This window comes from Tetrao urogallus (assembly GCF_951394365.1).
Source record: "Tetrao urogallus genome assembly, chromosome: 7".
NCBI classification, from domain to species: Eukaryota; Metazoa; Chordata; class Aves; order Galliformes; family Phasianidae; genus Tetrao; species Tetrao urogallus.
Window position 1 is genome coordinate 19,221,937 of NC_136820.1, and position 26,232 is coordinate 19,248,168.

A 26,232-nucleotide genomic window follows, 5' to 3' on the forward strand; every position below is an offset into this window, starting at 1 on the left:
AAAATACCATTTGAATTAATGCTCGAGTGTTTTAATACCGTTGATTTCTATCTCATATACAATCTATAGGTCTTCTATGTATTTTATTTGTAACATCAATGATTATTTAACAACCATTCTACTTCCACAATTTTTAGTTTCCTACATAAAACAACAGCACATATAATGTTTCCATAAAAATTATAGCAATTAATCTATTATCAGACAAAAGACCAAATCATGTTTACCATTCAAACTGACTAACACGGCAAGCCATGCAGCAAATACGAATTTGAGCATTCTGCTTAAACAGTATCGCAGTTATACAGTTAAAATATTTTATGTAAAACATTCTAAAAATGTAAAATATTTGAAGTTACTCAATGCTTTTACTTCAGTGCAAATGTAAGTCTAGAATATGAAGCAGAGAGCCAATGAATTTCTATTCTTCCACAAAATGTAAGACATACCTATCTTGAACTGCCCACCTGGTATAAAAGTATATTACCTTTGCTGTGCTTATTTAATATACTAGGAAGGAGTCAATAAGGAATATGCCTCAACACAAGCACACAGTTAAGTGGAAACTACCAGTGACTATTGATGCAGGACAAAGAAAGACACATTTCATATCTTTTGTCCATCTCCTTTCCGCATATATAATAAATAAATATAATAAATAACCAATGGCTGCTCACATTAAAAGACAAAGAGCTTATATTTTCATTTGTACTTCCTTTCACCTGAAAAGAAGGGAGACTTGCATTTGACTACACAACTCAAGTAAGACACAGCCAGAAGAAAAAGAATGGAGGCACTGATACTCCTTACGATGACAAGTTAGTTACAGCACTGCATTATACTAGCTTGAACATTTGGGAGCCTCACAAAGAGATACAGGGTGATGACAACTCCCAGAAGTGAGTCCTTTGTCACACTGAGAGATCCAAGATCAGAAGCCACATCAAGTACAGCTCTCATTATTCTAATTACAGTTACGTCTATACCATTCAAAGCAGTGGAGAGTTAAATGTCATCTCCATTACAATAAAATGACTGTTTATAAACAGGTCCAGAGAAACGTTATTTTCAATACAATGCTATTTTCCCAAGAAAAGAAATCAGTAACACACAACACCGTAATACATCACCATTTCTGTTACCAAAATTTAACAAAGCTCAGCTTAATATCATCCAGGCCAGTGATAGGAATCAAAACATAAACAAGGTCAAGGCAGACTGACCAACATGAGAGACTCCAGCACAACTTCCAATGTTTGTGCAGAGTTTAAGGTACAAGCTGTCTTTTCACTATGCATTTGGAAGATAAAAGCACCAGTCCATCTGTTCATCATTTTTAAACAGAACTTAATGCCTCAAAACAACAAAACCGTACTGTTATATCATGAGAAACACACCAACCAGAGTTCATGGAGAACCCCTACTGGACAGATTCCACTTAACTAACAACGTTTTAAGTACAATAAAATATAATGAGGACTGGTTTTACTCATTAATTGTCAAAAATATGCTGCTCGCAAGTGTAATTAAGCCCTGCTTTTACAAGCAACTAAACAGAGGTTTGGACATGATGATCTGGGAAGCAAGAGGGGAAGTGAATTGTAAGGGTGGCATACATAACTGATGTCTCAAACACTTCCTGAGCCTTAAATGAGCACCTAAAGTAGATTTTCGTTTTTGTTACAGATACAATTAAAAGTGAAGAGGAGCAATCCATTCCAACTACCTGAAATCTAACTGGCTTTATAACGTGCCTTAAAATAATTAAGAATTTGGAGGAAGGATCATGAATACAATGTTTGTCCTCCAACAGTGTTTTCAACGAGACCGACAACTTCTGTAAGGCTATTTCTGAAGAGCTATCGGCTTCCCGCAAACAGAAGCGTGTGTACTTTGGCATAATGAAGGCAGGATATTTTAATTAAAGCCTGTATTGCAAGTAAAACTTGCCATATAACCAACAGCAACAACACATTATAACTGCTTGTCCTTCCCTAGTGCAGTGGAGGCTAATTACCCACCTCTGTTTTGAAAGTCTAGTATAGTAAAAAGCCTATTTCAATGCATATCTGTGTTTTCTCTAAACACCACTTTGGCATAACTGTAACTGTTGTAACCCAAGTGCCTTCAAAAGAATTTAATCTGATACATTATATATACAAACTGTACAAACAGTTCAAACAGGCTGCCAAAGGTAACATATATTAAAAGGAATTAATGGCCTGAAAAAATACACTCCACAAACAGCATTACAATTGATGCTGCTTTGCTAGTTATTCTAAAGGGACCTGGTATTAAAATGTAAAAGTTCCATACTTAACAGATTCTCACCTAATAAACGTGTTTAGATACAACTAAAGCCTACAGTTTTGAAAGAAGAAAGGATTAATTTTTAGAGATGACTTGTTATTTTACAGAATTCTTAGCAATTCAATTTAGATGCTGCAATCCCAGTTCCATACACTCCGGTTGCAGTGGTTCCAGTGCCTATAAAATTTAAAATGAGTGCTCTTTGACTATTTTACAGGTAAAGGTCGACTCTGTTTTAGGCACAGTCTGAAGTGGAAGAATATAATAAATGTATCAACATGTACAACTGCCAGTAACAAGATGATAATTAAATTGCTGATTAATTTACCTTAATTTATCTGATATGGCCATAAATCTACCTTTTCTTCCAATGACTTAACAAAAAGAAAAACACAGCAAAAGCATGAATCATTTTAGTGAACTGCTTCAAAAAGACTTGTTTGAAAAATTATTTTTACATTGGATCTTCTCTTTAATCCAGTTTACAAACGCAGTCCCCCCACCTCCAAGAGTTGCAACAGTTTTACCCATGGAAGGGAGAAGCAAATTGCATCACAAGGGTCACAATAAACAGCCAGAAGTTACAGAAGTCACTGCTGCAAAACAAAAGTTGCCAGGACAAAAGCTACTGTAACTTCTAAGAGTCTAACTAAAGAAATGCAACAAAGAAAACGCGAGGCAGCTGCCAAGTGAATTTATTTTCCAAGAACCAAAATTCCAGGTTGAAAAGTCTGATGTACTTTCAGACAGTTGAAGATACTGCACCCAAAATCTTTTTTTGCTGTCATTCTAAAATGGCAAAAGACTTAAAATTTTAAAAAGATTTCATCATAATCACATAAAAATCTATCCCACCCTCTGCAAAAAAAACTGCCATTTTAACACTGTCATTCACTTATTCTTTCTTGTAAAAGGGTGCTAAAAGAAGAGGTATTACATCAACAAAAAATTTCTGAGTTATACATCAGTGGCTTTACATTTGTGTATCCTGATCACAAACGCGTTACACCCCCAATAACCTTTTAAAAGCTAATCCCTAACAACACTATTCATCTTTGAGTAATGGCTAGTTCCCACAGCCTTTATTTTACTTTTAGAAATTACATCCATTACAAAAGAAGAACTAAAGTTTAAAAGTGAGCTATGCAACTCTCAAGCTAAGAGGTAATTTCACCAGATTCACACTAATATCCGTATTTACTTTTTAAATTTGAAAGAAAAAGCTAGCAACATCTTTCAAGTTTCAGCTGCTTCGATTTGTTTGGATGAAACTTTATGTCTGGGGAATCATTATGCTTCATACTCCATGAGAATTTCAGGAATCTGATTATCTGCAGGAGCCTTTTGTTTAGCCCACTGGCATCATAATAACTCCATCAAAATCATATGAGATACCTGGCTGGCATCACACCCTGTCTAAACTACCTCAAAGGACAAGCGATGAACACAACACGGAGTCCCAACAGCCACTGAAAAATCCATCTGAATATTTGTCAAGCCCCAAACATTCTGAAATGAAACCATTTTCAAAAGGAAAGTTAATCATTCAGCGAAGTAAAACAGTAAACCAATCTCAAACAAACTCTATGTCATTAAGTCTTTATCTTAATCACTGTGACAGGCAACAGATATACTGCTGTGAACACTCAAATCTTTCTAACCCAAAATCTAATACAGTAGTAATTTAAAGTGTTAGTTCAACTAACATTATTAAACAGAACGAACACTACGTGCCTCCTTGTACAAAAGTAAGGCCCAACTCTGTAAAAGTTCATCTACAGAACATCAGTCATCCTGCAACTGTCATGAACAGTGCAGGCGTGCACTTCTCCAGGAGACAACCCAAACATTTACACACCGAGTTTGCAGCACAGGCATTTCTTCACTTCCTCGTAACTTCACTAGAAGCTGCAAGAAGTCATTCACATAAATACATACTCTGAATTTAAGTGCAGGTAGGACACCTATCTAAAACACTTAGGAGTATCTCCATTCATTCGGTGAAATAGATTTACATTAGTTTGTTCTATGTACGAGTATTTCTTCAACCATCACTGAATCAATAAGACAGTGTTTTCACAGAACATTTACAGCACCCTTTGCTACTATAATTGCTGGTGACAATTCAAATTCTGATTGTTTGATTTGTATCTTTAAATTGTTATTTCACACAGTCAGCTTTTGCTTTGCTTTTGTTTTGTTTTAAAACAACGAATCTCCCTGATCTTTAGCCTGCAGGGTGTGTAGTGTATATAAAAACAATACAGTTCAATTTAAAGAGGCACTGAAAAAATACTTGACTAATTTAGTCATGCACTCTGAACTAGGTACTTGCACTGCAGATTGATCACACTGCACAGCAGCATTCTGTCGCTGTCTAACCAGAGAAATTCCCCTTGTAAGATGGTTTCAGAAGCCAATTCAAACAGAACCCTAACATTTGAATAAAATTCTTTCCTGAAAAAAGCTACTAGGCAGATGCATACTTCAGGAGAATCTGGGTTTGGATGGGTATCCTATCAAAAAAACCTACCAGGTAGATGAATTAGCTCGCTTCTCAATAGTGAAATAAACTTTCAAACAGCTGGGGGAAAGAACAAGTTCATTCAGTTAGTACATTCACTTTATGTACTTTATGTACACATTCTGCCTCTCTTTATGCGTGTCACAATGGAAGCACTTTGTAGATATTCATAGGGTCAAACAACAAGCTGCTAACTCCTATATCTGTTGCTTCTGACTGAAGTTAAAGGTGTAGGAATACCACTGGTGTAGGAATAAGATTTAAAGCCAATCTAACACTAAAGAAATCAGAAGTACTCTTTGCCCACTAGAGGGAGACAAAAGATTGCAAAAGATCTGACACACAAGGTGCCCTCTGCAAAAATACAGAAAACCTGTGTTTACAAAACTGAATAGTTGCAGTGTCAAAAGAGCAAATCAATGAAGTACTGATATTATAACTGCTGTATGCTTCCTCTTTTCTGGAAGGTGATATTAAACCTTAGCAGAGAAGATACGTGCACTGCTGCCAGAGAGTATGCTTCCAGTACGTGCAAAACTGGGAACACAAAACAAACACAAAAAACTCCACAAAAAGCATGCGTTCAGGAATATTTTTTATATTTATAATGTATAAGATAAATACTAGAAATACTTGTATTTTATTTGTGTTATTATTTCACATATGAAGAGGCAATCAATTTTTGAATCAATGTTCTTCAGCTTTCCTTTTACCTTTCAGGTAAAAGCAGCTTAGTGATGCAGCTCTCACGACAGAGTATGTACCAGTGAACAAGTGGTTTCAGTAGGAAACAAAAGCAAAGACTCTAATGTTGAAAGCAACCTGAAAGAGTTCTGGTGACCACATACCTATGGTGCATCACCTTAAATAAAACAACTATAGTGACTAATTGCATCATCATTTTAACAGTGTTGTATTACTAGAATTGCAAGCTGTATATATAGTATGATTCAAAACTAAAAAAATGCTATTATCAAGGAACATCATAGCAGTAAAAATACCAACAAACCAGTCAGAAAAAGATGTGACATTTCTGAAATATTTCCAATATTTCTAAAATATTTCCAGTATTTCAGAATCCCCACACCTAGAAGCAGGCAGTTAAACTTTTTGACAGATGATTTCATATAATCTAGGGGAAAAAGTGTAGGAATGGTTTAATCAGCACAAAATAGGCTGCAGAGGTACAGCCACAGTGACCCACACCAACAACCATGCCACAGAACATCATGTTCATCAATTAAAGAAGTATTGTGGTTTAATCTAGCCTGTCAAAATATTATGTGAAATCCATCCAGCTTTGTGTACTCGTGACTCACTAAGTGAAAAATAGCACACTGCACATGGAGAAGTGCTTGCTGAAGTTTGGCCCTGTGTTACTGTGGAACGCAAACACACATCAGTTCATTGCCTTTTCTATACGATGGGCAAAATATTAATTTAATATACAAAACTGCTGAATGAATTGAATGCCTTCTCTTGGGCCTATCCAACTGCCAGCAGAGCCGGGAATTCTGTAGGCAAAGCAACAGTGGTGCTGGAGCACACACTGCATTTAAGCGCCAACAGTGGCTAACACAAATCTTGGTGTCATGCAAGTATTCTCTTCCTGTGATAGTGACGATGAAAATCTAAGAAAACTAGGTTAAAAGAACCACTGTGTACAGTGCTACTAAAAACACAGATTTTTTTTCCACTCCAACATAAAAGAAAAGGCTAACCCTAAAACAGAAGCCTTTAGAAACAGGAGATGACTTGGAGCACTATGCATGCAAGACTTGCATGAAAAGCAAGTTCCAACAACTCTAGTAACAGTCATTTTATGCCTTGAATTCATTTTTCTTCCCCCTCCTTAGAAGGCAACTGAAGACTATCTCCTGAGCAGTAAGAACACTCTTAGCAAACCAAAATTGGTAGTTTTTTGTGACTTCGAGAGTAATACAAACACAAGGACTCACCTTCTCTTAAAACTCAAGAAATGCAGATCTCTGCCTCACTTACAAGTGTGCATACAGTCCACTAGTCAGACTTTGTGGAACACTGACTATATTACATCTGAATACTTCTAATTTGGTATACTAAGTTCTCAAAAGACATAATACTCCTTTAGCTTGTATTTTCTCCTAATACTTTCATAGAATTAAAAAAAATCAGAGAATTGCAGGGGTTTGAAGGGACTTGAAGAGATTATTGAGTCCAACTCCCCCTGCTAAAGCAGCTACCCTACAACAGGTTGCACAGGCAGGCATCCACACAGGTCATGAACATCTGCATAGGAAACCCCCAAACAGTCTGTAAAGAACAACATACAAAGCATCCCAACAAGTCAAAAGGCAGACACAGGACAATGGCTCCACTGCCCAGAACTCTGTAACAGTAACTAAGCATGCAAGAGCAGTAATTAAGAGTAGGAGGGAAACAGTAGTTTGGTGGAACTGTGACATTGTTCATTTTAGGAAATCATTTTTTTCTAATGAACATTCCTCATTCCAAATAACCCCTGAGCTATTTCTGAAAACAAAAGACTGAAAAAATCAGTATCAACAAAAGGGGAAATTATCCTAAGGGGATATAAACAAATATGAATAAAAAGGGGACATTAAGAGACTTGTGCTTTAGCAAATCATTTTCAAATTGCAAATGTAGAGCTTTTCTATCCCTAGTTTCATTCCTATTTGTTGCACTGTACTGCAGTAAGATAATTTATATTTTATGACACCTAGTCACACAATCCAAACTCTGTTCAACTCAGTTATTTTAAAGGCTACAAAAAATGATTTGAGGGCTGGAACAACTTTCCTGTGATAAAAAAAAACCTGAGAGTTGGGGTTGTTCAGATCGGAGGAGTCTTTGGGGAGACCTCACTGTGACCTTTCAATATTTAAAGGAAGTTGGTAAGATGCAGAGAGACTTTCTACCAGGGCCTGTAGCAACAGGACAAGAGAATCCCAGTTGTTAACTAAAACAGGGTGGATTCAGATTTGTAATCAAGAAATTCTTTCCAAGAGAATTTCCAAGACAATGACAGGCTGCCCAGAGAAGCTGTGGATGTCCCATCCCTGGAAGTGTTCAAAGACAGGTTGGATGGGGCCATGGGCAACCTGACCTAGGGGAAGGTATCCTTGTCCCCACCAGGTGATCTCCAACAGTCCAGCAGTCCCTTCCAACCCCAACCCAGTACTTACAGACTAGTTTAATACGGCGCTGTTTAATAATGTATTTGATCAAAAGATGAGAATATTAGCTCAGATAGTCATATTATTTGCCCTGAGAAAACTAAGCAAGGTTTTTTTGGTTAATTAGAAGTACTACTTGTGCATGTCTTGATGGAAGTATTTGCAAAAAGGAAAAAAAAAAATGCTGGTAAAATTTATAAAGAGTAAAACATAAGTTTATTTTAACAGAAATTAAGATTTCTGTCACCTATAGCTTCCTTTTAAACTACAGAAGTAATGATACATAGCTTTTACAATAATTCTATTTTTCTTATATGGGCTACTTCATTTTAATAACTGTTTTTCTTTAATATACTCTGAAGTACATTGAAAGCTGTTTTTTTTTTTTAATAGAACTCTGAATATCTAAACCTTTGTCTGAATAAATAAAGCATTTTAAAAAATAAAATAGAAAAAAGTTGAAAAATTTTCATGTAGCAAATATTTAGGGTATAACTGAAAATCTACATGCATGTGACAAGAAAGCACTGGGAATAAAAGAAGAACGAATCTACAAAACTACTTAGTTAAAATAGCCATTCTTAAACTTAACTGGGGAAAAGAGAAAAAAGACCTAAAACAAAATCACCTACTTTATGCTAAGCATTAGGTGGAGATTCATTCTGTTGTTACATAAAATAACTACATTTTAATTACTTAACATTTCAAGTTTATCCCTTGTGGTCTTACAAAAAAAATGCATTAATGAACTGCTTAGGTTTCCTGCCAATAACAATTATCCGTGTCACATGAAGCTGAGGAGATAAGCTGACTTCACTTATTTCAAACAAACCATGCAAGTCATTGTAATTGAACTGAGTGCTGCATAACTGCTGCTCAAGAATCTTTAAGTCAATCCATTAACCCACTGCACAGCATTCCCAGCAAAGATAAATCATATAACCTCTGGACCTGTTCTTGTATTGGAGTAGGGAAAAAATGAGGAAAGAGAAAGGGAAGGTTTCAAAGGTTTGAGAGAAAACTGCATATAAAGTATTGTTTATTAAACTCTCCAATGACAAACAAGTTAAATTGCCACATCTGATTTAGCAGATGCAAATTTAATTTTCAAGAGTAACACTGCATTTACATTCTGCTTATGTATATAAACAGGAACGTATACATGTATACACAGACATGTGCTGAACAAAAGTTTCAACTGAGCAGAAATTCTCCTAAAAGAAAAAAGCAGAATATAAAAAAATAAAATAACAGAAGGGTCAAAGACTTACACGAGACAAAATAAATGCATGAGTTAGGAAAACACAAGAGGATTCCAGATAGGTGGAGTTGTATCAACCACTGATTAGACTTTCAGTTATTGCTCAGCTAAAATAGAAGCACTAAGTTCTTCATGTTGCATCACCATTCCAACAAAATACAAAAATAGAATTTAATTTCAGGAATGTTTTAACTGGTAAGTTCTGGTATCTTAAGAGAAATTACTTTTGTTTATAGGAATTCACAGCTAAGCATGAGAAATACCATCACATTTTTGTTCCAAGCTACTCTCACTAGACAGCTGTCAAAATCCCATCTGACAAATTGTTCTAAAAATGCATTCTGGATCTAATGTGGATTGGAACTGACAATTTTTCAAGCAGTTTTTAAAATAAGGACTTCAAATAACAATGGAAGGTATCAAGGTAGCTGCTCACTCATTTCCGGATCAAGCTTCTGATTTTCAAATAGGTGAAATGCATGGTTTCAAGTATTTAATTCTGGTCTTGTTAAACTGACCCTCCCATGTGCTTGACATTAAAATTATTTTTAATAAATTTTACTTTTTTTTTTTCCTAAATCATTGCCATTTTCCTTACCTAACACTGTAGCTCACTACATTATGACCAAACAACAGTAAACTATGATGTCTCAAATTCCTTCAACAAATTCCTTTCTACCAAAGGTGTATCATGCAGAACTGTTGACATATACATACTAGTACTTCAAAATAGCCTATTAACTGCTGTCTACAGCTAAATTATATAGGCTTCATTACTTCAAATTTGTCCATGTCACCACCTCCCTCCCACATGTTTTTAATTTTCTCCTAAAAGTTGTTTAAAAAAAAAACAAAAACCAGCAGCTTATTTATATCAAGTTCAACTTTCATGTGTCTTTGCTATAGTATACATTTACCCTTCACCACGTGTAGAATCCCAAATTAAGCTAGCTTTGGTTCAGGCTAGATTTATATTTCAATTATCAATTACAACTATAACTTCATTTCTCTGGTTTTCTGTTTCAGAATCATTAGATCTTTGCAAAATGTTTTAGAGAAGCCAAACTTTTCACTCTTGGCATGTTCTGGCAGCAGCATTCTTGAATTTTCTCCTGACCAAGACTTGGATCTTCATTTTAATACCAACATTTTTCTAAAGTTTACTATTTATTTATTACCATTTTCAGTACCCCATATTCCCATTTTCAATACCCTGTATTCTGTGTAACTATTCCTTAATGAGAGTTATTTGAAAGACCATCCTTCATTTTAAGGTAACACAAGCAAACTTTAAGCTGTCAACTACTTCTCCACTATGAATTCCACAACTAAATGTTAAACATCTGGTAACAGTTGTCATCGATTACCTTACCATGCCTGGTACCAAAAAGCTTAAATATTTTAACCATTTTACGACACAAAAAGAACAGTGGCAGGAGGTTAATTGGAACTGACCTATTCTAGTGTAAATGTCTATCTAACTGCTGAGGGGTTCTGAGAGCTGATTTTCACCCAGTTCAACCAGTTCTTGAAAAAACATGATTACAGACATTATGAGTCGGCTATAATCAATAAAACAACTGACCTTCTGCTCTGTTTGCAGTTGGTCACATCTCTGCTTTTCAAGGTTAAGTTCTTTTTCCAGTCTTTCAACTTGATCCCGGAGTTGTGCCGTTTCTTTCTCCAGAACAGAAGTAACCTTCAGTAGCTCTTCTTTTTCTTTTACTATTTTTTCAATTTTGAACTGTTAAAAACAAAAGAAATCTTAGTAATTTTTCTCCCCCCGATTCCTATGCATTAAGAGAATGGCAAATCACTCCAGCATTTGAGCACAAGCACTAAGTATTCATCTTCTGTCTAGGTGATTTTACAGCTTTATCTTTTTTCCCAAATTTCTGAAGTTTCACTACTCTAATTACATCACCATTACACTACAGCACCACAATACCATTACAGAGCTATTTTTATAACATCTTTATTTATACACTTCTATCCTCTTTAAGTGAGGTGCTTTTACTGTATATTTACTGTCACTTGGGAAGAGCTAATTAAGACAAAAACAGCTTGGTGACAAAACAACTGCTTAGTGTAAACACACACACACCCACACACACAGAGTGTTGGAGGAATTGTGGATGAAAACAGGAAAAACAGGAGGAAAAAAAAAATTCACATGAAGGACATCTTCTCCCCCCACCCCAGCCCCAGTCCTTTTACTTGGAGAGCACAGAGGGCAGCAATGGACAAGCAGCCTATGCTGAGTGCAATGCTGTACCTGCAACCTGTTTAAGTATTGATTCCTTTAACAAGTAAATGTTTTGAACTCCAATCTAAAACTGAAAAGCCAACCAGAAATATATCTATTTTCCTGGCCTGTTCCTCAAGATTCTATCCAAATCACATATGTTTGTGCACATGTAAGTACATATAAAATGTAAGAATGTATAAATTGGTAATATTTAAGAGACACTGAATCAAACCTCAAGAAGTCCAGCTTTTGTGGTCACAACTAGCATATCAGAGTTTCCTTCATCCTCCATAGTGAGCAATTCCTCAACAGGAGAAGATGTACGGAACTGGAAAGGTGTGCTTGCTCCACGGATTTCTCCTTTATGAGTCACATAACAGAACTGGTAAAATTCTCCATCATCGTTTGGTAGGTAATATCCTATCAAAATAAATTCAAATTTGAAGAAACACTCTACACAAGTAAACCTATTTTGCAAGTCTCCATGTAAAAATACATATCAGACCACATGACTTTGGAATTTCATTCTGATTATCTGTGTTACAGTACAGACGCACTCAATAACAACAGTAAAGAGGAAAACGACATCCTTCTTCCCAATTCTGACTCCCATTACATAGTCAGCCAATAATGAGTAGATTATGTAACTGTTAATACAGAAAGTGATTCTTAACTTTGATATTCCTCATTGCTCTGTTTATTTTCTAGTTCTACCACATCTTCCTGAGAGTGGGAAGGAAAGCGAAAGGATCTGATATCCACATGGTGTTGAAATTGTAGTTACAGTATAAACTCGTAGAGTGGTGTACCATTTTCTGTTTTCCTCCTTATTCTTCCCTTAAGAACTTCAGCAATTTTCTCTCTCTGTCAAAAGGTCCTCTGAAACTGTGAACTTCCAATAAACCATCATTTACTTTATTTATCCCTTCTTTCTCTGAAAGAATTACTTTGAGTTGAGAATCTGAAGTCCACAGACTAAACACGTGCAAAGCCACAATGCATTAAAAGATGCCAAGATTAAAAAAAAAAAAAAAAAACACCTCACCACTGATTAAATTGCATCACTTTGGATAGTTTCCAGTTTCTCTTTCCATCAGTTGTGAACACTGTCCAATTACCATGTGAAAATATAATGATTCACACAATTACTCATACAATTTCCTTGATATCTAAAGTAATTTCCTTTATCTAAAGCAAGAATGAATTTCACACCAGGAGCAAAAAAAAATGCACGCAGAAGACTGACACAGAAAATTCTCTTCCAACATATGTTTTTAAAAAATCTAGAACTACTCTGCAGCCCTAAATACCTTAATATAGATTTTTTTTAATTTTTTTTTTTTAAACTGAGGAAGCCAGAAAATACAGGCAGGTACTGCTTTATTTAAATTCACCTTGGAAGTTCAGGACACAGTTGACAGTTGATCCTTCCACATAATTTTCTGGCATAGGTGACCACAGAAACGTGTAATAATCTCTTGCAGTACTCCAACCAACCTAAAGTAAATTAAACCACAACAACAAAACAAAAAAGAAAAAAGAGAGAGAAATATTAAGCAGAAAAATATACTATATACAGTTAAGATATCACAGCTTGGCCTTTACAACATACCATAATACACATATTTCTCATTCAACATGAAATAAAAAGATACTTAACAATGTTTACAAATCAGGAATATTTTAACAAGCATGTCAAAGATTTAGCATGAATTTTATTAAGCTTGTTACCTAAGTCAATAAATGCGACTAAGGTAATAAAAGGGTCCATATAAATTAAAACACCATACAGTTTTCAATATACATTAACCTCCTATTTGATGCATTTACTTTTTTTCTGCAAAGATGCACTGAAAATATAAAAAGATTAATTCAGAAGCTTATAGTGAGATTTTCCTAGTGCAGCTTCTGCCAATGCTCACTATTTTATGTCCACAATTCAACAGGTTGATCATAAAACAAGAAGAAATGAAATAAAAGCTTTTCTCCACTGAAAAGGCAAAATTTCATAGGCTTAAGCTAGCACTTTTTTTTTTTTTGACAGCTTCTGCAACACTAATGATCAGCATGTCACTCTTCCATACACACAATATGCTATATCTGCAGGACAAAGATAAAATGCATGGAAACTTAATTCAGCTTAGTTAGTGCAGTTTCCCTGATATGCCAGTTTTCCAGTTTTTCATAAAGACCACAGATCCTTGAAATAAGAAATGTTCTCCCCTGAAGAAATATATTCCAACATATTTTAAATAGAGTTGTAGAACCATTAAATTTGGAAAACACCACTCATCTAGTCCAAATATTAACCATTCACCACCGTGCCTACTAAACCACGTCCCTCACTGTTACATCTACATGCTTCTTGAACATCTCCAAGGATGATGACTCCAGTACCTCATCAAGGATGATGACCCCAATACCTAGACTCCCTGGGCACTTGTTCCAATAAGTCACCACTCTTTCTGAAAAGAATTTTTTCCTAACTAACATCCAACCTCAACCTCCTCTGGTGCAACTTAAAGCCATTACCTCTTGTCCTGCTGTTGTTACCTGAGAGAAGAGGCCAATCAACACAACCTCTCTTCAGACAGTTGTAGAGAGTGGTAAGGTCTCCCTGAGCCTCCTCCAGATTAAACAGCCCTTTACCCCAGCCGCTCCCATAAGACTCATGCTCCAGAGACGTCATCATCCTCATTGCTCTTTTCTGGACACATTCCATGGCGTCAATATCTTTCTTGTAGTGCGGGGCCTAAAACACAGTACTCGAGGTGTGGCCTCATCCATGCTGAACACAGCCAGACGATCAGCTCCCTGCTCCTGCTGATTACACCATTTCTGATACAAGCCAGGACTGCTATTGGCCTTCTTGGCCACCCAGGCACACAGCTGGCTCATGTTCAGCCGGCTGTCAGCTAATCTCCCCAGATCCTTTTCCTCCATGCAGCTTGCTAGCCACTCTGCCCCAAGTTTGTAGCATTCAGCATCTAAGCCTGAAACCCAAAGCAAGTAGTCACTACAAAGCACAGTGTATTACTAAGAGAACAATAATAGCATAGCAGAAGTGAAGAATAACACGTTCCACTGCGCTGGAGAAAGTATCAAAAACCTGGACAAAAAGAAGAAGCAACTGCTTTTGCAGTAACTGGGTATGGTGTCCTGGAATAAAGAAAGACAAGGGACAAATTTATCTGCATTTCAGAAAGGAGAAGAAAAAAAAAAGGTAAAAGACAAAAAAAAAAAAAAAAAAAAAAAATAAGCCAGACAGGATTTCTATTACTCCAATAGGAAAGCCTTCTAAATGTAGAGGTCTGAATCATTCCAAATCTTCCTTTATAAGGGATAGATTGCAGCAGTGTATTTTGAAAGAACTAAGAACTGTTTTTAAGAAGTTGTTTGCTAAAAGAAAAAAAAAAAGAGAAAAAGTTGCTTATGTGGGTAAAGTAATTGAACGGTAATTATATAGTTAACATTTCAAGTAGTATACACAAAAGATAATTATAATTAGTAAAAAGAATTCTGAAGGCACAGTTCCATAGCTGTCTGTCTAATACAGAAGTACTACTTCACTCTGTATTAAGAAATGTGCCAACATTGACCGTTTGGAAAGTACAAAAGATCACTGCTCTGAGATGTTAATAAAAAGCAATGGTGAACGACAGCAAAAACAGATCAGATCTTCTTTTTGCTAATACTAAGCATTTTTAAGGTGATATTCGTAGGAGAGAAGTTGGACTGACTTGACACAATCACCAAAATGGAACCAACTGTTCTACTTTAAGCCTATTCTTAGCCCAAGTTTTGAAGATTTCTCTGATATTCCCTATTGAGGAACTTTTAAAGGCGTAAGTGAAATGAGATCACCTGGGGCTGTTATTCCCACATTGTGAAATATTTCAGAAATAGGAAGAAAAGCTCTTCCGGTAACTTGGGGGGACAAAAGCAAGTTTTCTGTAATAAACATCCACAGGAAAAATATTCAGCCAATTTTTCACATTAGTCATCTTTTCAAATCTAATTCAGATGCAAGTACCCCTTTCTTCACAGAAGCTGCTTTCACCTCTGTAAAAAGGAACATATACCATTATTTGCTGCCCTACAGCATAGAAAACTTTTATATGTAGAAACTCGATTCTCAATAAGTGGCCTTATGGGGAGGAAGGGGGACTTTTGTTGATTCTTGTTTGTTTGTTTTAATTTTAAAAGGGAAATAAATTCTTTACCCTGTTTGTTCTGAACAGAGTAATTCAATCTCTTCAGACTGCTCCAGTTTTTCTTTGTTTTAAAAACAATGGGAAAAAAGCAGAAAAATTTAAAAAAAAAAAAAGTCAACACACATACATATCCTGATTTCCTGAGTAAAATGATAATTCCTTCTGATAATCAAGCACTCCAGAAAACATAAGAGAGGGAGCAAAATCCAGTGGATTTAAATCCAAAAAATGGTTCCTCTCATGATCCCCCCTTTAGGTGTCCAACTCAGCCTCCAACTGAACCTTCCTCCCAGACTGAAGTATTTAAAAAATAAAAAATAAACCAGACATTGATATGTAAACTGAATAATCTACTCTGAAACCAAAAAGGCTGTGAATATTTTATTTCTAATAGTAAAGTACATAAACTTGGTTTCCTTTTTTTTTTTTTTTTTTTTTTGTAACTTGAAATTTTAATTCCAAATTACCAAAAAAATGAGGCCCTGGGCAGCCTGGTGCAGTATGTGATATTGGTGGCCCTGCCTGCGGCAGGAAGGTTGGAGCCTGATGACCCTTGACGTCCCTTCCAACCCAAGCCATTCTATGATTCTATGAATACAAAGACCAAGTACATAGAAGGCAAATTAACCAATTCTTCTGGCCTGTTTCTGCATTGGTACCATATTTTCACACGTAGTATGTGGTTCTTGGTAAAGAAAGAACTGCGACACATCACAAGCCAGCGGGCAATACCCTGGGAAGTTCACCAGGCACTTATTTTCTCCCTTAACTTCCCCTGTTTTTGGTCACTTATCATCCACTTCCCCTACCAAAGCTCCTATCTTATACTCTTCTGATTCTTAGAAACCAGCTACTTCCTAACAAGGCACATGCAAGGTTATCTGCATGAGCAGATTTCCCAATGATTATTTTCATACATGGGATTTCAGAAAACAGGTTTCCCTGCTAGGAATTACATATGCAAAAACATGACAATGCAAGGAAGAAAATATGAACAAATCTCATAATCCTCACAGTTACACAAGAAAGGAGAAGGTTGTTATTGTACAGCAAAGACATAAAGTTAGTAACATTTCTCCACGTTTTTCCTATCAAACAACGATAATCTGTACTTCCACAGGTTTACTCCTTACGTGAAAGAAACAAGGAGTAAAACCAAAGTAATGATATGCTGAGAAGAAAATAAATAGAAAAGTAACAGATGTTATAAGTCTGGGACCTTTATCTTTAAAACAATTATTTTTCTATTAAAAAATATAAAAAATTAGAGTAAGATTTTCAATATGAAAGCACCATCAAGCAAAACACTATCTACATCGAAATAGCTACAGACTTTGTTGTCGTGCCAGAACTCAGTGGGATTCCCTTAATGAAAGTAACTTCACATCATTTAAGAAAAAAACAAAAAAAGAAAAAGAAAGAAAATGCATCTTCAACTACTGACATAAACCCAAAATTCCAAAGTGCAAAGCAAGTGTACACTAGCAGATATGTACGTGATTCCCACCAGAAATCTGAAATGAGAAATCTCACCAGAATGCACTGTGGAACTTCCTGAGAGCAAAGAGGAATAGAAAAGTCACAGTTTGCAATTCTAAAGCAAAATCATGGCACAAGCAACGGCAAATAATACAATACTCCCATTCAAGCACAGAAACATTATAAAACACACAAGAACTCTGGCACAAAACCCTCTGAATTTTAGAAAAAAAGAATAAACAGTCAAACTACGTACAAAACTTGTCATGAACTCTGACCTCAAGTTCACCATCCAATGTCCAGTGCACTGACAGACTGCAATGATGCCACTGCTTTTTAAGGAATTCATTGAAAACTGAAAATCGTAGAATTCTTAGAGTTGGAAGGGACCTTTAAAGGTCATCTAGTCCAACTCCCTACATTTAACAGGGACACCTACAGATAGATCAAGTTGCTCAGCACCTGGTCCAGCCTGACCTTGAGGATCTCCAGGGACAGGGCATCCATCACTTCTCTGGGCAACCTGTTCCAGTGCCTCATCACTCTCACTGTAGAAGACTAAAGACTCTCCTCTATAAGTATGAAACCATTTCCTCTTGTCCTATCACAGCAGAGCCTGTTAAGAGTCTGTCCCCTTCTTTCTTTCAGTCCCTGTGCAGATACCAGAAGGCTGCTCTCAGTTCTCCCTGGAGTCTTCTCTTCACACTGAACAGCCCCAGCTCTCCCAGCCAGGAGAAGTGTTCCATCCTTTGGATCATTTTTGTGGCTCTCAAAGTTCTTTGTTCAACGTTAAAAACTCTGGAAATATTCATGTTCTTATTTCTCGGCCAAAAGAGAAAACGAGACTTAGATGATGCAACTCCCTTAAACTAACACACATATATATGACAAATCATGTTATAAGCAGAATTAGAAAAAGTTTCTGCTGCTAACCTAGTACTTCATACACCTCTCTAGCCTCTTTCTGTACTTTCAATTATCAAGAACTTTACTCAGAAATCCTTTTTCAAAACAGCAAGTTGTATACACATTTCAGCATTCATTTCCACACGCTAACAAATTAACAGCTCGGAATCCAAATCCTACTTCAACCATCTCTACCCACATTTTCAAGCCAAACACAAAATACACAGCCAAACATCATGTCTCCTACAAGTGTCATATTCAGATTACATTACCATGTGCAATGTGTTACTCAAACAATACACACATAGTTCACTTTCTTTTCATAAAACAGAAAGCTTTAATAGGCCATTATAGAGCAAACCGTTCATTCTACTTGCTACTTGTGAGCAAAAGGGCTTTTTTCATTTTAAGACATCATAAACTACTTTTTAGTTGCATAACCAGTTTTGTAGTCACGGTGGAAATGCCAAAGTTTAGTAAACTCACAGTGATGAACACTGAGTACTTTTCAGTCAGACTGGACTGATGGGGATGACTCAGCTGTCCGCAACACCCATACCACACAGCACTTCCTTCTATAGGTATATAGATGTTAAAGGTGGTTCTTCTGTGCCCTGAATATACAAGTCCCTTTTTCATCAAAATGGCCCTCTCTGTCGTTAGCTCCCCCCATATTTATGTTTTATCCATAGTACATTTCCACCAAGAAGCTAGGGGGAAAAAAAAGAAGAAAATCAGCTGACTAATAAACCAAACGAAGCAAAGAAAAAAAAAAAAAGTAACAGTACAGTTGGGAACTGTCCATATGCCTACGCTGAGCTACTGAGGAAAAATAATGACCATTTTATTTTTATTTACCTCTTTTGACTTGCATCTGATTATTAAGATGATGTTCTGAAGTCTGCCTTACAACTGCACAGTGTTTAAAATGTAAAAGTATTTTCAAACTTCCTTTTTTTATTTCTTGAGTTTTACATGAATGCGAAGAATGAATACATTTTTTATTTTTATTTTTTGTGCCATTTCAACTCAATCTCAAGCGTGACTGCTTCGAAGAAGCACTGCAGCACAAGAACCTTTAGTCATTTCTTCACTGGCCTCCAACAGTTCTCATCAACCACAAGAACAGCACCTTTCACTCTGCTCCATTGCATAGCGACTTACCTAACTACACAGCACGTGTACTGCCAACTGATCAAAGAAACAAATCCAGGAAAGACCTGTTCAGCTGAAGCAACACTGACAAGCCCAAAAGGGCATTTGTAGTAAATACATAATATGATGCAACTCTAAAAGAACTATCGGAGTTAAAATGAATTCCTTTTTGTTTTGGAAAGGAAACTATGCAGTTTGGAATATAATTTGACAAAGTACTCTTCAGTACTGCAAGTATACAGTGAACTCCTTCTGAAAGAAGGAAATCACATGCATGCCCAAACCCCAAAGTTGTCCATCTCTGCTGAATGTTACAAACACATACAGGCAACCTTTTAACTCAGGCTATTGAGAACATATGGTACTTGTTGCTGTATCAAGGTACTATCAGGTTCCCAACCTATTATCATCTCTTGTTGGTTGTACTTCTATCTCATAGTTCAGAAGAATATGTGAAAGTGACATTGACAGAGTGCTTAGACCATATGATCAACTTTCTCTCATACTACGTATAAATCAAAATAAATACAGAAACAATGTGAACACTCTGAAAGAAAACCTGATACAGGTGTAAATGACTGTCCAAGGCAATGTTATGACAGATCAAAGAGTAACAAAGTTACTGTTTACTTCAAGAGAGACGAATGAAGAAAAAAAAAGGTGGCTGGGTTTAAGTAAAAATATTAATTTACCACATTTCACTAAAACAATATTAGCACAACGTTTTTATTTCAAAATTGCCACTAGCTACTGACCATTTTATGTCACTTGCCTCTTTTAACACACAAGCATATTACAGCAAATATTTCTAGAAAATTAATGACACTTTGAATTGAACGTGAAAATTTCTTACTAAAGTAGTGTTATGTAAACTTAGTGAGGAAACTGAATCACATTACAATTGACTTATTTTTAGAATTATTTGTAAGAGATATTTCTATTATTTGAGATATGTCCTTCTAAAGAAGGCAAAGGAAAAAAGAAAGAGAGTCACTATTATTGGTGGATACGGTAATTCTCGAAACCTTCTGAATTTCAGTAATTCTTTCCCTACTGTTTTAAAAACAGGACATACTGCTCACTACACATTCCTGTATCTACCATGCTGTGCTGTGCAGTGATGACTCCGTGCCAGAAAAAAAATGTACTTCAATATGACTGTGGTCAGTAACACATCCAGCTGTTGCCCTATACTTCATAATGCGATCTGCAGATATGGAAGTAATTATTATCTAGCGTATCAACCCATGACATAACCAGGACTTTGAAACTGCTCACACAAGTTGTGCTGGTATTTGCAGTTCAAAGTTCGAAGGAGAATAAATAATCCAGAAGACTGCAAAAAAGCATTTCTATAGTCTTGCCACAACACAAAAACCAAGCTATCTGTTAGCCATTCTGTCAATCTACCACCAATTCTTTACAGATCACAGACAAGTAAAGTCCAAGGTTTGCTATAAATCAGTGCACGGAAGGGACAGGAATTAATCTGCACATAACACACATACTGCACTGATGCACAAACAGTAGCTGAGGTATGACCTCTTAAATAATGAGCACCTGTTCAGAGCAAGCCTGTGCTTCTTGCGTTCAAATAACTTTTCAAGATCTTCCCAACCCTGGTTATTCATTTTTCCATGCTTCAAGCTACCGGAAAGTCAAACCATCATTTTTAGACTGCGGATATTAAAAAAATGTAAACATTAAGAATGAATTTCCTTTTCTTCTCTTGGCAGATATTGTGGCAGTCAATACCAAAAGTCCATCTATAATTAAAGTCAAGATCCTATCAGAACAGCAATGTCGATTGCTTTAAAAATGTATTATTACTATTGGATCCAAGAAACAGAAAAGATTTGATTAGTTAATGATGAAGCATAACTGAAGCCATTATATTAAAATAAGTAAGATTCCCACCTGATATCAAAGGTCCTTCCAGCATGCTGGCTTCTGCAAAATTAGATCTTCAGAAACCTAGATATTATTACAATATATGCCACAAACACATACACCTATCATTCTGCTCTCTTGAAGCAACACACCTTATCATGCCCATAAAGTTACTTCACTGAGCTTTTGAGACATGTAGTAAAGCTTCATCTACTGCATACTGAACATCTGCCAGGCCAACTTGCACACATATGCTCTGGATGGAGGCATAAAGCAATTCTTCCTAAAAGCCAAACACTTTTCCAAACACTTCTGCAAATCTGGACACTATATATTAATAATGCATATATATATATATATATATATATATATATATATATATCATGTGGCCATATGATTTTTTCACTTTATTGTAGAACAAACTAACAAACTGTAGACTTCCCCATCCGGAGAATAGGACCACCTACTAGCCAGTCAATTTTTGCAAACAGATGTAGAACACATACTAATTGTCTTCCCCCATTTCAAAGGTTTCAATTTGGATTACCCTAAGGGCTTTTCCACATTTCAGCTCATCAAACAGTAAGGGAGGAGAAGAAAGGGACACTGAGCTTGGATCACTTTGGGAGTACACATCAGCTATTAAACCTACCAGGATCAATAAGCCTTCTCCCCTCATGCACTGTAGGAGCATCAAGATCTTCTGCACAGAATCCCTTATAGAGGGAAAGCAGATCTCGAATTGTAGTTCCCATAAAATAGCACAAAGAGGAATTCAAGCTAAGGAAGCACACACCAAGCACTAGGCCAACACCAAACTGTAAAACTGCTTTGTTTTATTCTGTTTTTGTTTTTTTTTTTCCCTCCATGGTAACAAGCATGATAAAACTGATCAAGATCTTCCAGTGTTTGATCACAAATGACCCACCAGAACATCAAAATAGCAGAAAAGAAATAGCAGTAGTGAATAACAGCAGATTGGGAAATTCAGTCAAAAATTTCCTGTGGGGAACAGAGAAGAAAAAAAAAAAAGATACATACAAAAAAATAAAAAGACTGTATACTTAGAACTTTGAAACAAATGACAAGATAAGGGTAACATCGTCTTCACTGCTCTTCTTTTTGCCCCCACATGTTTGCCAAAGGTATAGTTCAACATGTATGTCCATTAGACAGATCTAGTTTGTAAGAAAACTGGTACAACTAAAATATCCTGCCATACCATACTCACTGCATATGCAATGTTACCCTTTTAGTATATGAACACTGTGTGCTTGCATTAATGGAATTGTCTGCAAGAGAGTTGTCTATGCACAACATCAGCAAGAAATTCCTTTTGCTTGGCATGACAGAACACCAAAAACAAGCAGTTCAAATCACACTGGGAACAACAAGAACCCCAAACATTGCATCTACAGCATGTACAGGGAAGTGTTAAATTTCAGAACTGTTGCATGTTTGGGAACTTTTTTTAGTTCTTTCTAATAATGTTGTGTGGCATAAATCTTTAGCTTAGAACTGAGGTTCTAGACCTGTTCTACCTTCCAAGAAGACTTTTTTGATATGTCTGTTGACAACAGTGAGGTAGTACATTATCTTGCTCTGGCTCCTTATTTTAATCTGCTTTGTAAAATACCCTTGAGAAGAAGATATCTGTAAATAAACTACCACAAACATGAAGGAGCCAGTTGTGGTACTTTTCACTGAATTCATTACAGTATCATAGTATTAAATAGATGCCATACTCCGTGATGAAAATGGAATATCCAGTAGAAAATTGAATATCCATAGAAAATCGAAAACACGAAAGTGCAAAGGTGTTAAAAAAACACAAACAGTAAGTTTTACACACCAGGTAAAAAAAACACTGAAAAAACTAAGAGCAAATAAATTTCATAAATTAATAAAACAAATAACCACATGGACAGCAAGCCTTGTAATTAACCTCTGGCTCCTACAAAGGATTCCACTTTTAACTTCACTTTTTCACATAAGTTGTACAAATGAGCACAGTTGCAATAAGTTACACACATGCAATTGCATCTGCAATAAAAACAGCCATTTGACATGAGGAAACTAAGGAAACACTTTAAAACTCAGAAGCTAGAATCCAAGAATTGTTATATGAAATCTGTTTCTGTTTCTAGAACTACTTGTTCTTCAGAGAATTCTGGAAAGATCTGAAAAATGAACTTATATTGTCATTCCACACCAAGAAGCCATGCCAATTATTCAGGCTTAACCTTTCCCCCCCCTCCCCACTTTCCTAATCCACTTGCTTCCATCACAGTGACAACTGCAGAGCTGTCCATTGCATCACACAGTGATCAAACTGAGGAATAAAACCAACTGGGAAACAAGATGGTAAAAGCTGGGGCACAAGAAATAGTATTTTTCAGTCAGATCATTTCTCTGATCTGTTTTGCTGTGCAGCTGCATAAACAGCTGGACTAGAAAAACAAGTAGGATGACACAGGGATACAGTATTGACTGAAGAAATCACTTGGCTCAAGAATTTGACTTCTAAGTTAATGATTTTCATTCAGATTGAAAGAGGTAGCTATAAATTTTGCTCAACACAGTAAGAAAAAAGTTCTTAGTGAACCAGATGAGCAAACACAGGAAGGAATACAGCTGAAGCCATTGCCCCCCTAGAGTAGAATAGTAGTGCACATTAGAACCATCAACACCACGATGTTCACAGGAAAAAATCTTAGTGAAAATGCAGTGAAGTATGAACTGTTTACTGTAAGCATTACTCACATACATATATACTGATAAGCACAGATACAGTTGGACAGCTGGCTTCATTTACCTCACTGTACTGTAACTATAAAAAGAAATTATGTTCATAACATGTAGTGACAAACAGAAAACAATTTTCATCCTTTTCCCCATCTCGCGATGTTTCCTTCCTATGTGGTGATGAGAATGAGATGGACTAGAAATTCAGCTGTGGAATTCCCCACTAATAATAAATTACTCCCAGAACACTGGACTTAACCTGACATCAATTCCTTGATTTTGTTCATCACACAAGAGCTTGTTTGACATGAAGGGAAGGAAGAAAAGAAATAAGTAAAAGGGAAGCTGCATTACAGCCGTGTTACCTTCTGTCAGCTCTACGTGTTTCTCAGTCAATTGCTTAAGCTCTGTTGTCCGCAATTGGCAAAGCAGAATAAAAACCTCAAACCTCAATAGCTTATGAAACTATCATCACAGACAATGAAATGAAGGATATCTGTAGATTGGACACAGAGTCAGTGCAGTCACTGAAAAAACAGTTTCACATTTTGCACTGCATTTTTAAAACAAATCTATCTGTATTTCTAGGAACCTGTCTAATTGCCTTCTCGCTTAGACTGATACACACAAAACCACAACATTCATTTCTCAGGATACGCTTAAATAATTTCAAAATGCTTGTGTAACCTAAACAGCACTCTCTAAATTTCTGACTTTTCTTCCATTCCATTCACACTGTTCACTAAATATCAAACGTGCTCAGTCACATTCCTGTTTGTCAAAACACACCAGTTAATCAAAATACAAGCATAAATTTTTAACCAGTTCCCAACAGAGAAAAATCACCCTGCTTGTAGTTAATGCCTCCCTTACACAATTCACTGACAGCAGTCACTGAATATATTATTAAAAATCCCCCTCCCAAATCATTTCCATTTAATTCTCTACCACATCATAGCTCCCCTTTACTTCAGCACACTTGTGCTTATCACTCCAGTCTCATTGTAAAAGCTCAGACTCTAAAAGCAGTTAACTAATACACTGTGATTCTTCCTCTTACACTTACGAGAAAGTTCTTATTATTTTCAGATTTCATTATTTTTAACTGGTTAAATGAACCAGTAAACATGTGAAACAGTGAACAAGTGAACAGTGAACATGTAAAAAACAGAAATAGTTCAAATTTTACCTACCTTGAAAATACCAACCCAGTCTTTTTGATGAGGATGGATAAACTGGGTCAGAGTGTAGTGACATTCAAGGTGTGTGTTCGGAAGATAACTTTTTGCCACATTTTGAAAAATCACATGTGCAAAATTGGAAGTCTGTAAAGTGTTAGCTGAAGATGGAACTTCTTGAAAGGATGACATGATTGATCTGCAACAAAATTGTAGAAGCTGTTACTTCAACATAGTGAAGAACTACGTTAGAAAATAATCCATTTGAAAAATATCAGACAGACAAAATAAACAATTCACTCCTCTAGTCTGACAACAGACAGCCACAGTCCAAGCCCACCAAAACGCATTGCCTCAGCTTCACTCCAAAACAATCACTTCTCAGAACGAAAAAAGGCAGTCATCCCAGTGATGAAACCAAGATGGAGAGAAAGCACCACTTAAGTGAATACCCCCACTGCTATAACACAGATACTGAGTACCAGAAAGAAGGAAATACAAGCGGGGGAAAATGAGGCAGAGTTCTGACTTAATTAAATGTCATTAGTGATTCTGGATGCTTCAGGGAAACCTGTACTTCTCAGTATTTTTTGACAGCATTTTCATAAATAAAATTTTGTTCCCCACTCAGTAAAAGTAAGAAAGCTTCATTTTAAGACATTTTAACAAAGAAGAAAGTTTATCTAAACAGCTTTTTTTTTTTTCCCCTATCTTCTTCAAAAGATTTCTCCTCTATTCTGATGTCAGCAGCCTGGAAGCACATTTTGCTGTACCCACTTTCAACACAGATACCCCTGAGTCCTGCACATCACCAACAACAACGGACTGAACTGACGGCGCAGTCATTCAAGTCTGCACGCAGTTGGACGGATTAGCACTAATTCAGTCGGATTGCAAAAGCTTTCCATCAGCCTTTCCCTTCACCACCTCATTCTGCATACGTTGTGCTAAAAATTACAGCACCACAAGATGATTCAAAAGTAGACCATAATGGTCTATCTCTTCAAATTATTAAAAGATATAAAGCCACAACTTCTACTAACCTAAAAGAAACAGAACGGCTTCAGTATCTGAAGCTAAGCAATGAAATGAAACAAACTGTGTCAATTTTCATCACCCGTTAAGTGCCTTGGTAACAGAAACACT

At 36.2% G+C, this 26,232-nt stretch overlaps 1 protein-coding gene across 1 annotated transcript in view; it reads right to left on the minus strand.

Moving 5' to 3' along the window:
* Window positions 1–25,278, minus strand: part of TAX1BP1 (Tax1 binding protein 1) — a gene marked incomplete at both ends in the record, with an annotated part of 47,214 nt that extends 21,936 nt beyond the window's left edge. The window contains 4 exons of the mRNA XM_079538285.1: window positions 10,857–11,015; window positions 11,752–11,939; window positions 12,914–13,016; window positions 25,102–25,278. Of these exons, the coding sequence (XP_079394411.1) occupies window positions 10,857–11,015; window positions 11,752–11,939; window positions 12,914–13,016; window positions 25,102–25,278 (627 nt within the window). The remainder of the gene's footprint in view (window positions 1–10,856; window positions 11,016–11,751; window positions 11,940–12,913; window positions 13,017–25,101) is intronic.
* Window positions 25,279–26,232: the final 954 nt, after the last annotated feature.